General features: G+C 40.8%; 1 protein-coding gene across 6 annotated transcripts in view; it reads left to right on the top strand.

The window, feature by feature from the left end:
• The window catches only part of myo18ab (myosin XVIIIA b), a 161,208-nt gene that overhangs the window by 103,437 nt on the left and 41,850 nt on the right, over positions 1-15,921 (top strand). For all 6 annotated transcript variants that reach the window (XM_063016640.1, XM_063016641.1, XM_063016639.1 and 3 more), the window contains 9 exons: positions 701-845; positions 5,688-5,861; positions 7,264-7,354; positions 7,941-8,127; positions 9,594-9,680; positions 10,686-10,827; positions 12,960-13,119; positions 13,292-13,478; positions 13,577-13,775. In XM_063016640.1, coding sequence (XP_062872710.1) covers positions 701-845; positions 5,688-5,861; positions 7,264-7,354; positions 7,941-8,127; positions 9,594-9,680; positions 10,686-10,827; positions 12,960-13,119; positions 13,292-13,478; positions 13,577-13,775 — 1,372 coding nt within the window. The remainder of the gene's footprint in view (positions 1-700; positions 846-5,687; positions 5,862-7,263; positions 7,355-7,940; positions 8,128-9,593; positions 9,681-10,685; positions 10,828-12,959; positions 13,120-13,291; positions 13,479-13,576; positions 13,776-15,921) is intronic.

Genomic DNA, 15,921 nt, shown 5'->3' with positions numbered 1-15,921 from the left:
GGAAAAAAAAAAAAACGGGCGCTCAGGTGGCACACTAGAGCTGATATCTCAAACTCTTCGGTTCGAATATCAGCTCTGCCACCGCATATGAACTTGCCTTGTTTAGGTGAAAAGATGCAGTTGGCTACCGCACACGTGTCGGAGGGGGCGTGTGTTGGTCACGGCTCTTCTCAGTTAGGGTGGAAGTCAGCATCAGTAGAGAGGAAGTGGATTACAATCGTGTAATTGGATACAAGTCAGACGATATTTTGGAACAATTTGCACACCTAGACATACATTTATCTGTGCCTGTGAGAAGACTATTACAGTAAATTCCCCCCAATGGGTGGCACAAGTCTCACAGTGCATTCCCTTAATTCATTTCATATTTAGACCAATGACTTGTTGTTTGATTTATTTTAAAAAAATGGATTTGGCCTATTTTTTGCCTGAAAGTGTACACAGACAGAAATCTGTATTTATTTGTATTTATGCATTTGTTAATTGTACTCAAGTGCAGTCCTGTAGGGCCAGAGTTCTGTCCAGTTCGATTACTTTGACAGATTTGCTAATTATTCAGCACGTTTAGTTGTATTTTCTCTGTGAAATAGCCATGCTGAATTCCATTCCTCCAGGACTGAAATGAAGTAAACACTTACTAACATAAACTAACAGTGCTTTATTATGAGAGGTATTTATCACTGTGTGTGTATGTGTTCAGCCTGAGGACAAGCAGAAGGCAGCACAACAGTTCACAAAGCTGCAGGCAGCAATGAAGGTGCTCGGTATCTCATCTGACGAGCAGAGAGCTCTCTGGCTCATACTAGGGGCCATCTACCACTTAGGAGCCGCAGGGGCCACCAAAGGTATGAGTGTTGGTCTGTTATATTAACATCCCATAATGATAGGAAAGCAAAACAGGTGACATTTGGTGTAGGCATGGCATTATTTTGCTGCAGTAACAGACAAGTCAAAAGACAAAACGCAAACTGATGAAATCAGTGTCAAGGTGCTTATTTCATTACAGCATCTATGGATTTAGTTCTGATACAGATACACACACACACACACACACACACACACACACCACACCATTTTTTAAAATGTACTGTACCATAAGTGACAGTACCTATAACAGGGGTGACTCGGTGGGTAGCACTGTCCGCTCACATCAAGAATGTCCTGGGTTCGATTCCCAGGTGGAGCGATCCGGGTCCTTTCTGTGTGGAGTTTGCATGTTCTCCCCGTGTCCGCGTGGGTTTCCTCCCACAGTCCAAAGACATGCAGACAAAAATTGCCCCTAGAAGTCTGTGTGTGTGTGTAACAATGTGCAGTAGCTATAACAGTGTGCCGTGTACACACACAAAAGAGTTTGGTGTACCGTGTTGTGACATGTTTACCTCATCACCAGTATAAGGATTTCATGGTTTGTCCCTGCCTGATCACTGTCAATAGGCATTGTCCCTGCCTGTGAGCATCCCTTGCTGTTTCGGAGATTACCCAAACCCACTTAGAAACACTGGACAGAATGGACAGGACTCCAATCCATCGCACGGCTTCAGCCACCCCCAGACTTAGCCAGTCAAGCTTGTGTAGACGTTTAGTGGGTGCCACCGGTGCACACTATACTGATTCGGCTCTTGTCACAGTCTTTATGTCTGATCATATTTGCTGCATTCAAAAATGTACTATGAGTTACTACTATTAGCCTAACATTTAATATATCCCTCACTGTAATGTGCCAATTGTTATGAAATATACACTGGCACAAAAATTGAGCTGGTCCAAATGTTTTGGCTCATCAGGATATTCTATTTTAAGTACATTCTATTTTAAACAATGATAAATAAACTGTGGGCACCACTAGGGGACATTGGTAAAAAGGAGAATGACTAGGGAATAATAATAACTGGGTATTTGCACACACCATGTGCACTAAGTGACCATGGTTAGAAATGACTTTAAATACTTAAGATGCTTCTACACTGTAAACCTGAGGTCGCCTGAGATGCAGAAGGAGCTGGAGGAGATTCTTTTCAGTGTTCATGTGCAGCTCTCCTATATAGAACATGGCAATATCAGGATAATGACATGCACCCTCACTAACTATGTGTGTTCGCTACTGTCAGTCTTCTGTTTTGTTGTGCATGTCTGACTTGTAAAATAATTCTCCTAAAAAAAGAAGCCAAATATTACTTTCTTTATTGATATAGAGCTTCACTGTAATTCATCGTCATGTATGCATAAGAATGGGGTATTGTGTATAAGAGTATTGACTTAGTAGACAACTTTTAAAATTCACCTACAGATATCAAGCAGCCTTCAGACTGCAGTAGTGATCTAAACCCAAATGCTTGTGGGTGCCTTTAATGTATTAAACTTGTTCAATATAAAAAAATGTTAAATATAAAATAAGGATAATGTCTTATTGCATCATCAGTATGTTTAAATGCGAAGAATGCATAATGAATATAATGCTTATGATGCTCCACAATTATATTGCTTAGCAAAATAGTTTTACTTTTATATTCTTTGGGTTGTATCTAACACACGTGTTCAATTGCCAACCGCTTCTTTTCACCTAGCAGAGACAGGTTCACATAGAGAGCAGTATCATGTATGGAGAGTCACACACTGCTCTCCATTAATCACCATCTCTGTGCAGGCGTCTTCAATCAGCCAGTAATGAGGAATCCCTTCAACAACAAATCTTGTCTGTGCAGGTGCCCGTCTGGTCGATAGCACAGCTGAGTTTAAAACTCAGATCTTGACTCAGAGCTGTGTTGGGCTAGCATGTTAGACTAAGTCTTCCACACCTTTCTGTAACTGGTAATGTTTAAAATGTTGGACTTATTTTTTATGATCAGGTTGCAGTGGTTGGCATGGTGATATGGCAACACTTAACTGCTTGATAATAAAACAGCAAACCTAGTCAACTACACATTTAGAAATGACAGCGCAGCACTGAGATTTGTGGTGGAAAAACCCTTAATAAAATACCTCAAAGACTGGATTGTGAGTAGAAAAGTTTTCATCTTGTCTGCAGAGAAGGATCACACAGATAAAGTCTCACACAGAGGCTCTGTGGATGTGTTAACAATAATCATAACAAACAAACCTACCTTATATACAGGGGCGAGCCGGCTCGTTCCTTAGGGCGATCGGGCGACGCACCACCAAAGGGCGAAAGGGAAGAAATTTTTCTATCACAGCTGTGACTGTTCTGGAGTCTGTCTTGCCTCGGAGTATCGTAGTCCAACCAGCGTCGAGTTGTGTTCCGTACAGAACCGCCCCTTCGGATTGCTCTCATAGACTCTCATGTTAAGGCTCTTTTTTTTCGAACTGCAGGCGCTGCAATACATTCTGAATGGGTTCCGGGAGGGCTCGCACTTACGTGCTTGCGTCACACGTAACCTGGTGTCACGTTCTCGTCACCATGACTACCATCACCTCAGTTTGGAGCAACTCCATCGTGTCATTAAGGGAAATGCCATTCAGTCATCGTAGTAATCAGGATAAATTAGCAACTAAAGAATTAGGGCCACCCAGAACAAAGTTATTTGTGAGGGCAAACTGACAGATGACTTAAGATGTTAATTATTTAAGCTTTAATTTACCCATTTTAATGTTGCCTGTTCTAAATTAGGAGTTTCAATCTGTGAAACTGGAGCACTTATTACTTAAAACGTGACTAAAGTTTTACAAAAAAACCAAAAAAAAAACCTTAATGGCTTGTGTAAATGTGCGAAAATGATTAAATATGCAGTGAGTCCTTTTAACAGTCACTAATAATACATTATACATCTGCTATGATTAAAAAATGCCTAAAAACTATTTACAATTCTTTTTTCTCTCTTTTTTTATTAACTGATCCTGAAAGTTGGTTCACTCTTACTGTCTTTTATTATCTGAACTGTATTAACTTTATTAATTATTTTATTACTTAATATTATTTTAGTATAGATGCAGTATGAATGCCATTTAAGATTTTTGTTATCTAGTTTAATCCAGAGTTTTGAACCGGCTGCAGTATGTACAAAATTCAGCTGCAAGGATTCTAACCCATACTAGATCCTGGAAGCACATCACCCCAACTTTAAAACACCTACACTGGCTTCCAGTACAATACCGAATACAATATAAACTGTTTGTGCTGGGTTTTAGATCTCTACACAGCCTCGCACCTTCATATCTTGGAAGTCTGCTTACATCATATTCTCCAGCTCGGTCTCTTCGCTCTTCCACCTTGCATCCGTTAAAAGTTCCCCCATTCAGTGTCGCGGGCCCAAAGTTGTGGAATAGTCTTCCTCTTGAGCTACATGCCTGCTCATCTGCAGCTGTGTTCAAAACTCGTCTTAAAACCCATCTTTTCCAGCTGGCTTTTGGGTGACCCAGAACTGTGCCACATGTTTAGTGTTTCCATATTTGTAAATGTGTATTTTATTTATATTTTTTCTTAGATTTTCTTTATTTTTATTGTAGTGTCCTCTTATGTCATGAAAGGCACTTTTCAAATAAAATTTTATTATTATTTATTTGATTTTTTTACTGGTCAGAATGGAAGTGGTTCATATGGGGACATGATTTGCTCACTATTGGTATCCCCAGTAATTACTGAGCAGAACGTGTCCCCATATGAACCACTTCCTATAAATTTAGAACAGTATTGGTATCCTCTAAATTGAAGTGTTGACTCCTCCTACAACCCCTACCTGCAAAGCTGCCTCTAGTCACACAGTGTTTAACTTTTATTTTTATTTGCCTGTTCTGTAAATAAATGTGTGTATGTATTAAACCACAGATGTCATACTGATGTTCTATCTTCCTCTTTTTACTTGCATGTTGCATGATGAATGCAGAGACTGAAGAAGGTAAAGAAATAAATCACCATAACCAAAACCACCATAACCATTCATCAAACCTCATGCTAAAGTGGCATTTCTTCATGCCGTTATTGCCGCTGCCATGCATTTTCATCTGCATTTTTATTATCTTCCTCAATATCTTTTTCTCATACATGTCTCAAACTGTCTCAGAGCTGAACTAAACTGATGCTACACAGTGTGAGATTAGCCATTCGTCCTTTCAAGCTATGCTGCTCTGATGTTCCTTTCTCCATCCATGTCATAGATTTTAGATTTCTGCTGCACCTTTTTACTGTTACCAGAATGGAAAATCCTCTGTTTGTGCTCTAACATTCTTTGTTTTCTCTGTCTGAGTTTTGTTCTCTATTCTGTATGAGCTGCTTCAGTTGCTGCTGCTGTAGTGCTGCCTTATGTGCTTTTTAATGAACAAAATCTTGAATATCAGACTGTCAGAATTCAAATATTTATAAGTTTTAGGTCATTTTACTAAAGCTTATGAATTGTGTGTAAATATTTGAGGTATGATGCTGGTTAGAAGTGTTTAAGGGTGGGTTATATAAGAAAGCTTTCTATTATTACAGTCATTATTCTATTTTATAGCATCTAATTCATAGACTTGATTGAAAATGGGCTTTAGAAACAAGAAGTAGATACGTAAAAAGGGCAGCTAGGGGATTCCATGTAATACCATAATTACATCTACATCTTCTATCCAGGGTTTTATTAAGTCTTAATTCTACTTTGTATTGCAGTTGTAGTTATAGAGAGTATATCAATAATGAGAGCTGCATTTAATACAGAAACATTTAACACAATCTCCTGCTAATGCGACTTTCTCCACAGCTGGTCGTAAACAGTTCGCACGTCATGAGTGGGCTCAGAAGGCGGCTTATCTCTTGGGCTGCACCCTCGAAGAGCTCTCCTCGTCCATCTTTAAACACCAGCCCAAAGGAACCCTGCAGAGATCCACCTCCTTCCGACAGGGACCGGATGATAGCGGATCTGGAGAGAGCTCAGGTACATGCTTTCCTACTGACAGATCCACACTTCACTGCATCCCCATTTTCCAAAATCAAGCTTTCTGACAGTTTTCAAGATTTTTATAGCTATATGAAGGCTGAACTCATGTTGAGAATAAGAATTAGAATTACAACATAAAAAAATTAAGATTTAAAGCCACCCTGCTGAAATGAAAGGTGCTCAGTGTACACATAGGCTTTCTGGGTGTAAGTAAGGTTTATGTCATGTGCTGGGTGGCTAGCACTGTCACCCCACAGCAAGAAGGTCCTGGGTTCAATTCCCAGGTGAAGCGGTCCGGGTCCTTTCTGTGTGGAGTTTGGATGTTCCTCCTTGTGTCTGTGTGGGTTGTTTCCTCCGGGTGTTCTGGTTTCCTCCCACAGTCCCAAGACATGCAAGTGAGGTGAATTGGAGGTACAAAATTGTCCATGACTGTGACATTAAAAACTTAAACTGATGAATCTTGTGTAATCAGTAATTACCTGTTCTGACATTAATGTGACCTAAGTGTACATGACATTAAAATCCTAATACGTAAATATAATAAATGTCATGATTTGATCAGGTAAAAATTGGAAGAACCATTGATCTATGTTGTCAATTTAGACTCAATGAGGGATGTTGGACATCCAAGGATTATCCAATAAAATATTAGGTTATCCAGTTTTCCAAATATTGTCCAACTTCAGTCTGTGGCTTTCTGTCATGACAGTTATGTAAATTGTGGGTTTTTATGATTACTACAGCTTTTTTCAATTCATCTTCCGTCTATACTTTTATAATCTTTATTGAAAAAAATTCAGGACCGACACCCCCCCCCCCCCCCCCCCTTTAAATATCCAAATGTAGTCATTCATTTCCAATCTCCAATTGAGAATCCGTTGTTACTTGTGCTACCCCCGATATGATCAAGGAAAGTCGGAGATCCTCTGACACGTCCAATCTGTGGCAGCTTTTTGTCACCTGCTGGTTTTAAGTTTTCACACTGCGCAGTATTACGTCTGGTGAACCTCACTAAGCTCCATTTGACCCCCAGTTCCAGTGAACTCATACTGCTGCAGCAGCAGCAGTGAGAGTCTACATACCTCCATTCCCTCCATTGAACATGGCCAACTGTGTTTGTTGTTACTCTGCTGGGATTTGAACTTGTGAGATAGAACCCTCCGCAGTGGTGTGCTAGTGTGTTAGATTGCTTCACTGTGCCTTTCTAGGAATATATAAATAAAATTAATATATGCAATTTAGCCAACAAAATGATTAATATTATGAATGGATTTTATTAGTCTGCTAAGTACATTTAAAGGATGTGATTTGCACATGATTTTCTATAGTCAGACACTTTTCTCTCAAGCTTGTGCTTATTACAGTTTGTTCTGAGTGTCGTGTTGTGTTTATGATTCAGGGACAAAAATCACCGCTCTGGAGTGTTTGGAGGCCATGGCTGCTGGACTCTATTCAGAACTTTTTACTCTTATCATCTCTCTTATTAACAGGTCAGTTCCAATTCTGTTCATTTGAAACACTCACACAGCGCTGCATTTCCTTCCCACCAGGGAACTTAATGGAGTGTGGAGTTGAGAGCTTTTACTTTCTGTTCATCTCAGGAGCCAAAAAGCATTCGGCGTCTGTTTATGTTTTATTTTATTTAAAGAAATGGAAGTATGAGAGTCTCAGAAGTGTGAAGAGTTATTTTATAGCTTCAAAGCGAGCAATGGAACAAAATATGTAAAACATTTATATGAGTAATGCTTTTGCTAATGCTTAGTTCACACTACACGTTTTTACCCTTGATTTGCTGATACCCTTGGATTGAATTGCTGGAAATCAGACAGACTCGTCCAGGTGATAAATCATGTTATGTTTAACCCACTTATCGCTGATCAGTCATGTAGTGTGCCCAATGACTTGAAAAAAACTCCTGTTTGCGAGAGATCAAGTTGTGTAGCATGAACAGTACAGCGATCAGACAACTTTTTTGTTTATTTTGAACTTTATATTCGAATTTTGTTTAAAATTTTTGAATTTGCCCACACAATATAAATAAATATACTTGGTTGTGTGTGTTTGAATTTATTTCAGAGCGCTAAAATCAAGTCAGCACTCTCTGTGCTCTCTGCTGATTGTTGACACGCCGGGTTTCCAGAACCCTCGGCTGGCTAAACGCGGCGCCACGTTTGAAGAGCTGTGCCACAACTACACGCAGGAATGCCTGCAGGCCCTTTTCCAGGAGCGCACGTTTGTACAGGAGCTGGACCGATACAAGGAGGTGCAGTTGCCAAACATGTGATCAAAGATTAAAAAATATATGCATTTCTTTTCCTTCTGCAATGTTACCTATTAGAGATTTACGAATGACCATTTATTGAATTTAGTGATTCTGCCCTAAATAATCAAATGATAAAGAATCTACCGTATATGATTCACTCTGATTTACACTGTTCTTTTATTGTGTTTAGTCCCTCCTGGAAATTTATTAATTTGTTTTTTTCGTTCACTGTCTGTTTTATCACCGCTTCATTCTATTCAGGGTCGTAGTGGGTACAACACCCTGAACACACACAGACACACATACACACACATAGGGCAATTTTAGTATCTCCAATTAAACTGACTGCATGTCTTTGGACTGCGGGTGGAAACCGGAGCTCTCGGAAGAAACCCACAAGGACACAGGGAGAACTACACAGAAAAGACCCGGGCCGCTCCACCTGGGATCCCTCCTAAATATTGCATCAGCAAATTCATCACATTATCTGTCGGACTTTCAATTTAGTCTACTACAAATCCTGCTGAAGATTTACATATGTTGCATGGGACAATGACTTTGTACATTCTGCAGCATAGTTTTTCCCCCACAAAGCTTGAAAGAATAATATCCGATAGATCTCACTTCATTTTGGAACTTTGGTACTTTGCTTAGCTTTCCTGTTCCAGGACTGACTGCCCTTGCCACTCTTCGTCACAGATGGCTTATAGCATAGCGGCCTCAAACTCTGGATGACCTCTGGATAATAGAGTGAATGCATTTTTACTGCACCATTTAGTACCCACAGTCGCAAAGGACGCAGACTACCGCTGTCCCCTAATATTTGTATTGTGATTAAAGTTTGTCTCGTATGCAGGATATGAATTAAACCTAACCATTTACATTGATTTACATTTAAATTAGGAATAAATTATATTGAGCACAAGATATAAGTACTTGTATTTTTTGACTGACCAAGCCAGAGTGTAATCTTTACTCTCCAGAGTAAAAAAAAAATGAGCCAAACCCAGAATTCCCTTTAAAAGACTGAACCACAAATCATTGGTCAGAAAATGAGCAAGAACTAATAAAAGGCCCTCCTGAGACCTGTGCCACAATTTGCTTGTCAATGCTGCAGGAAGCTGTTTGGAATAGGGGAGGTGTAACCAAAAAAACTCAATTAAAAAAATCTTCATGTACACAAAGATAAATTAATGTAAAGATTTTAATGTTTGATATAAACCTTAAACTAACATGTCATTATTCTCTGGCTTCTTTTCTTTCATAAAAGATTAGTGCAAGTTTGGGTTTGGCTAATTTTTTTGACTCGGGAGTAAAGAATAGCAAATCTTTGGTCACAAGGCACGAAAAGAAGAGGAAAAATGAAATCACTTTGAATTTTTTTACAAATAAAAACTACTCTCTAGCCTGCAGCCTTAATCATGTGATAACCCTGATGGACTAATGATTCCTCTGTCCCCATTTAGGAAAACATAGAGCTTGCTTTAGATGACATAGAGTCCAGTACGTCTTTATCTGTAGCTGCTGTAGACCAGGCCTCAACTCAAGCGCTGGTAAGCACTTCCTCCCTCCAGCTTTGTCTTCATGTGTGTGTCAGTGCGGAGCTCAGCATGGTGATCTGGAACTTCTACGTGCATGATATTAATGGGAAATTTGATTAGAGGTGTAATATGTTGCACACTGCTCCTGAAATGTATTACATCAAGCACATGTTATTTAATGTAATTGTTGTTCACAGGAAAATTTGCTTTTTCAAAAATCACAGACTTCACAGGTTTTTAAAGAAATAACACTCATAAATTGAATGATAGAAAAAATAAAAGTTACAATACACAGGATTGGTGGGAGTTTTCAAAACTCAGTTATCCGAGTCCTGTTTTTAGCTGCTTTAGACTTCTACATCTTGGACATTTTGACTGAACGATTGCTAACTGAATTGCTGTAGGATTGCTAGTGCAACAGACTTTTCTGTGCTGTAGTGTGCTGACAATGTTTGATGTACGTGTTTACATACTGAGTGCATTTTGTCCCTTTGAGGATTCCTTAATCAATGGAAAAGTGTGCTTCTCTACACACGTGATCACTCTGTAGTCTTTGCTGTGTCTTAAAAAAACAAGACAGTACAGTATTTTGCTCCTGACGCTCGGTTACACTAGGGCCACCTTATAGTGCAAATTAACCAGTAAACATAAGGCACTTGAACGCTACTTGAATGAAAAATGTTAAATCGCTAAACACGAACCTTACATTTAGAATTTTACAGCAAATTGCATATTACACAGAAAAAGGCTCATTTCACGGTCTGTTGACACGATTTTCACGGCCGTAAGTTAGGAAGGGCCTTTAGTTGACCAGTATTTTTCTGCCAGACCCTGTTCGACTTTCCTCAAACGTAAGGCTTTTCTAAGCAATTTGAAGCTTATAGCACCTCTTTAGCTTGGATTCTCTCAACGTGATTTGAGTGGATGCTGTGGCTTGTGCTCTCTGTCCTGTTTCACTCCTGTATGAATGTTTCTGAACTGCTAACTGTGTTTGTGTGCGCACGTGGTTTATATCAGGTGAGGTCGTTAGCGAGGACCGATGAGGCGCGGGGATTGCTGTGGCTGATGGAGGAGGAGGCTCTACAGCCGGGAGGCTCTGAGGACACTCTGCTGGAGCGTCTATTTAGCTACTACGGCCCCACAGAGGGGGAGGTGAAAGGTCAGCATGAGCTCACATAGAATAGAAAGTTCTTTTGGCTTCTGGAACCTTGTGAGAAATTCTTCTGAGTGTAAAATATACTGCATATATGATTTAAAAATACATGAAATGATATTATTTGTCATAATAGAATATAATATTATATAATATTTTATATACTGTATATATGCCAATTTATATACATATAAATACACATGTGTACAGTAGACACACATACATGCATATGTGTGTGTGTGTACATACATGTATACACTGATCAGCCATAACATTAAAACCACCTCCTTGTTTCTACACTCACTGTCTATTTTATCAGCTCCACTTACCATATACAGTGTATCACAAAAGTGAGTACACCCCTCACATTTCTGCAGATATTTAAGTATATCTTTTCATGGGACAACACTGACAAAATGACACTTTGACACAATGAAAAGTAGTCTGTGTGCAGCTTATATAACAGTGTAAATTTATTCTTCCCTCAAAATAACTCAATATACAGCCATTAATGTCTAAACCACCGGCAACAAAAGTGAGTACACCCCTTAGTGAAAGTTCCTGAAGTGTCAATATTTTGTGTGGCCACCATTATTTCCCAGAACTGCCTTAACTCTCCTGGGCATGGAGTTTACCAGAGCTTCACAGGTTGCCACTGGAATGCTTTTCCACTCCTCCATGACGACATCACGGAGCTGGCGGATATTCGAGACTTTGCGCTCCTCCACCTTCCGCTTGAGGATGCCCCAAAGATGTTCTATTGGGTTTAGGTCTGGAGACATGCTTGGCCAGTCCATCACCTTTACCCTCAGCCTCTTCAATAAAGCAGTGGTCGTCTTAGAGGTGTGTTTGGGGTCATTATCATGCTGGAACACTGCCCTGCGACCCAGTTTCCGGAGGGAGGGGATCATGCTCTGCTTCAGTATTTCACAGTACATATTGGAGTTCATGTGTCCCTCAATAAAATGTAACTCCCCAACACCTGCTGCACTCATGCAGCCCCAGACCATGGCATTCCCACCACCATGCTTGACTGTAGGCATGACACACTTATCTTTGTACTCCTCACCTGATTGCCGCCACACATGCTTGAGACCATCTGAACCAAACAAATTAATCTTGGTCTCATCAGACCATAGGACATGGTTCCAGTAATCCATGTCCTTTGTTGACATGTCTTCAGCAAACTGTTTGCGGGCTTTCTTGTGTAGAGACTTCAGAAGAGGCTTCCTTCTGGGGTGACAGCCATGCAGACCAATTTGATGTAGTGTGCGGCGTATGGTCTGAGCACTGACAGGCTGACCTCCCACCTTTTCAATCTCTGCAGCAATGCTGACAGCACTCCTGCGCCTATCTTTCAAAGACAGCAGTTGGATGTGACGCTGAGCATGTGCACTCAGCTTCTTTGGACGACCAACGCGAGGTCTGTTCTGAGTGGACCCTGCTCTTTTAAAACGCTGGATGATCTTGGCCACTGTGCTGCAGCTCAGTTTCAGGGTGTTGGCAATCTTCTTGTAGCCTTGGCCATCTTCATGTAGCGCAACAATTCGTCTTTTAAGATCCTCAGAGAGTTCTTTGCCATGAGGTGCCATGTTGGAACTTTCAGTGACCAGTATGAGAGAGTGTGAGAGCTGTACTACTAAATTGAACACACCCACTGATGAAGGTCTAGAAGATGACCAACTCAAACAGCAGCAATAGATGAGCGATCGTCTCTGACTTACATCTGCAAGGTGGACCAACTAGATAGGAGTGTCTAATAGAGTGGACAGGGTATTGTAAAACTCCAGCAGCGCTGCTGTGTCTGATCCACTCATACCAGCACAACACACACTAACACACCCCCACCATGTCAGTGTCACTGCAGTGCTGAGAATGATCCACCACCTAAATAATGGTGGTCCTGTGGGGGTCCTGATCATTGAATAACAGGGTTAAAAGCAGGCTAAAAAGGTATGTGGAGAAATGGATGGACTACAGTCAGTAATTGTAGAACTACAAAGTGCTTCTATATGGTAAGTGGAGCTGATAAAATGGACAGTGAGTGTAGGAACAAGGAGGTGGTTTTAATGTTATGGCTGATCGGTGTATATATATATATATATATATTTTAAACCCCATTTTTCTTTACTACCCAGGTCAGAACCTGCTGCTGAAGAGTGAGAAGTCACATCACTTTCTGATGGGACACAGTCACGGCACAGAATGGGTGGAATATAATGTTTTGGGGTGGCTAAGCCATGCTAAGCAGAACCCGGCCTTCCAGAATGCTGCCACTCTGCTGCAGGACTCGCAAAAGTAAGAAACGTCTGTTAATTAATTAATGTTAATGAGCTCTGTGCAAATTTTTGCAATTAACTTCATTTTTAGATTCTTTTGTTTATGTATTTTTATGAATTAATAATTTTAGCAAATATGTAATTTTTGTAATGGATAAAATGTTAAGCATCCAATGATTTCTGCTCCACAGAAAGAACATCAGTGGGCTGTTCATGGGTCGTTCAGGTGGTGCCACCGTTCTGTCGGGCTCCATCGCTGGCCTGGAGGGCGTCTCTCAGCTGGCCCTGCGCCGAGCCACCAGCATAAGAAAGACTTTCACCACCGGCATGGCTGCGGTCAAGAAGAGGTCCATGTGTATCCAGATCAAGCTGCAAGTGGTCAGTACACCATACAAACTTCAGTCATGTCCATTAAGTTCACAAAGACTTGACTGAAACCGGAACTGAACCATGCTGATCTGTGTTTGCTCCACCAGGACGCTCTCATAGACACAGTGAGACGCTCCAGGGTGCATTTCCTGCACTGCCTGCTGCCCAAGGAGGAGGCTTTAAGCGGAGAGCCACGGGCGCACGGAGAGAGCTGTGATAACGGCCTCATGCAGCTGGACGTGGTGCTGCTGCGCGCTCAGCTCAGGGGCTCCAAACTGCTCGATGCTCTGCGCATTTACCGTCAAGGTACAATAACAATAGGAATAAGGAATGTATATAAAAAAAAAAATAATAATAGTAAATAACAAGTAAATATACAAATGAAGTAACAAAGTCATGGACCATGGAAAATATTGGCACCCCATACTTTTTTCAGAAAATTGTTTTTGTTTGCATTGGAACATCATGATAAAAGCTGAGAAACGAAAGTCAAATCTGGTCTCATTCCACACAGAACTCACAGAAATGGACTGGACAAAAATATTGGCACCCTTAACTTAATATTTGCTAGCATACTCTTTGGAACCAATAGCTGAAATCAACCTTAAATTAGTTTCTTCCCCATCTCTACTGGAATTTCTTTTGCCAACTGCGCCTTCACCCAACTGCTGTTTAGAGATCTCTCCACAGGTGTTCAATAGTATTTAGACCTGGACTCATTGTTGGCCACCTTATCACTCTTCAGAGCTTCATCTTTATCCATTGAAGGTGCTTTTTGAAGCATTTTTTAGGGCATTGTCCTGCTGGAAGACCCAGGATCTATATTGTTCTCCAAAATTGTACCTGAAAGCTTGTGGCCTTTTTAGGTAAATTCAATATTTTTTATGTCTTTGAGTCAGCAGCGGGGTCCTCTTGGGTTTTCTGTTGTGCTGAAATATGAACACTGCAAATATGAGAAGATAATGCTTTTTTAAGAATTTGTTTTCATTGATAGCTAACAACACACACACTAAAATGTTATATATATTACAGTATGGAGTTTTACATAAAATGCAGTTTTACCCTAGTATAAGATCAATTATAAAACGGATAGTTCCGGTCCTAAAATCTGATTGGCTGAGCTGCGTTCGAAGCCGTTGTAAAATCCCCGATATACGCACACCTATGACCACCTCACATCATTCCATATTAATACATTTTACATTTACATTTTCTGCATTTGGCAGATGCTCTTATCCAGAGCGACTTACAGAGGTGCTTCCATAGTAAACAACAGTCAAAGAACACAAATATGCTGAAACCTGTTAAAATGTGGGTTTTTAATAGTTTTTTTAAAGACAGCAAGAGACTCAGATGTTCGGACAGACAGAGGAAGTTCATTCCACCACTTGGGCGCTAGAACAGAGAAGAGCCTTGATGCTTGTCTTCCTTTAGTCCTGGGTGGAGGATCAAGTCGAGCGAGACTAGTGGCTCGGAGGTTGCGTGGTACAGAGCGGGGTTTGATTAGACCATGAAGGTAGCTTGGGGCTGGTCCATTTTTGGCTTTGTAGGCGAGCGTCAGTGTTTTAAACTGAATGCGTGCAGCTACAGGGAGCCAGTGAAGAGAACGCAGCAGTGGGGTGATGTGGCAGTGTTTAGGTTGGTTAAAAACCAGACGGGCAGCTGCATTTTGAATGAGCTGCAAGGGTTTAATAGTGGACATGGGAGCTCCTGCCAGGAGGGAGTTGCAGTAGTCCAACCGTGAGATTACAAGTGATTGGACCAGAATCTGGGTAGCTTCCCTGGAGAGAAATGGTCGAATCTTCCTGATGTTGTACAGAAGGAACCGGCACAATCTCCTCATGTTGGGTACAAACGGAGAGAAGGTCAGCTGGTTATCCAGGACAACACCAAGGCTTCTGACCTTATCAGATGGTCTGATCTGGGAGTCATCAAGAGAAATGACTAGGTCCTGGGTTGGAGACAGATCTCCGGGAATGAGCAACATCTCTGTCTTGCTGGGATTGAGTTTTAGATGATGAGCTGACATCCATTGTGAGATATCTCGCAGACATGCTGAGATGCGAGCTGAGACTTGTGTGTCTGAAGGAGGAAATGACAGAACTAGCTGAGTGTCATCTGCATAGGAGTGGTAATACTGTGTGTAATACGCCACTGAAAAGAAAAAGTACAAACTTGGTTGAACACTATTTTAACTCATGTACTATACATAGAAATGGCCAGATTAATATAAACAGTAATCCTAATCATTAGTCGAAGAAATGTGTAAAAAAGTGTAATAGTGTTTGTGGAGGAATGCTTATTGCGAATATTATGTTCGCCCTTACGTTGCCTAGTAGCTTTGTTAACGGGCTACCTGATCCGCTTCGCGTTGTGCCAAAACATCCTTTCCCTTCAACCTACACAACCTTATAGTAATGCAAACAACACAACAGTGCAGGCTTTTTTAATC

Source organism: Trichomycterus rosablanca, chromosome 20 (assembly GCF_030014385.1).
Source record: "Trichomycterus rosablanca isolate fTriRos1 chromosome 20, fTriRos1.hap1, whole genome shotgun sequence".
NCBI classification, from domain to species: domain Eukaryota; kingdom Metazoa; phylum Chordata; class Actinopteri; order Siluriformes; family Trichomycteridae; genus Trichomycterus; species Trichomycterus rosablanca.
This window is presented reverse-complemented; position numbering and strand designations above follow the sequence as displayed.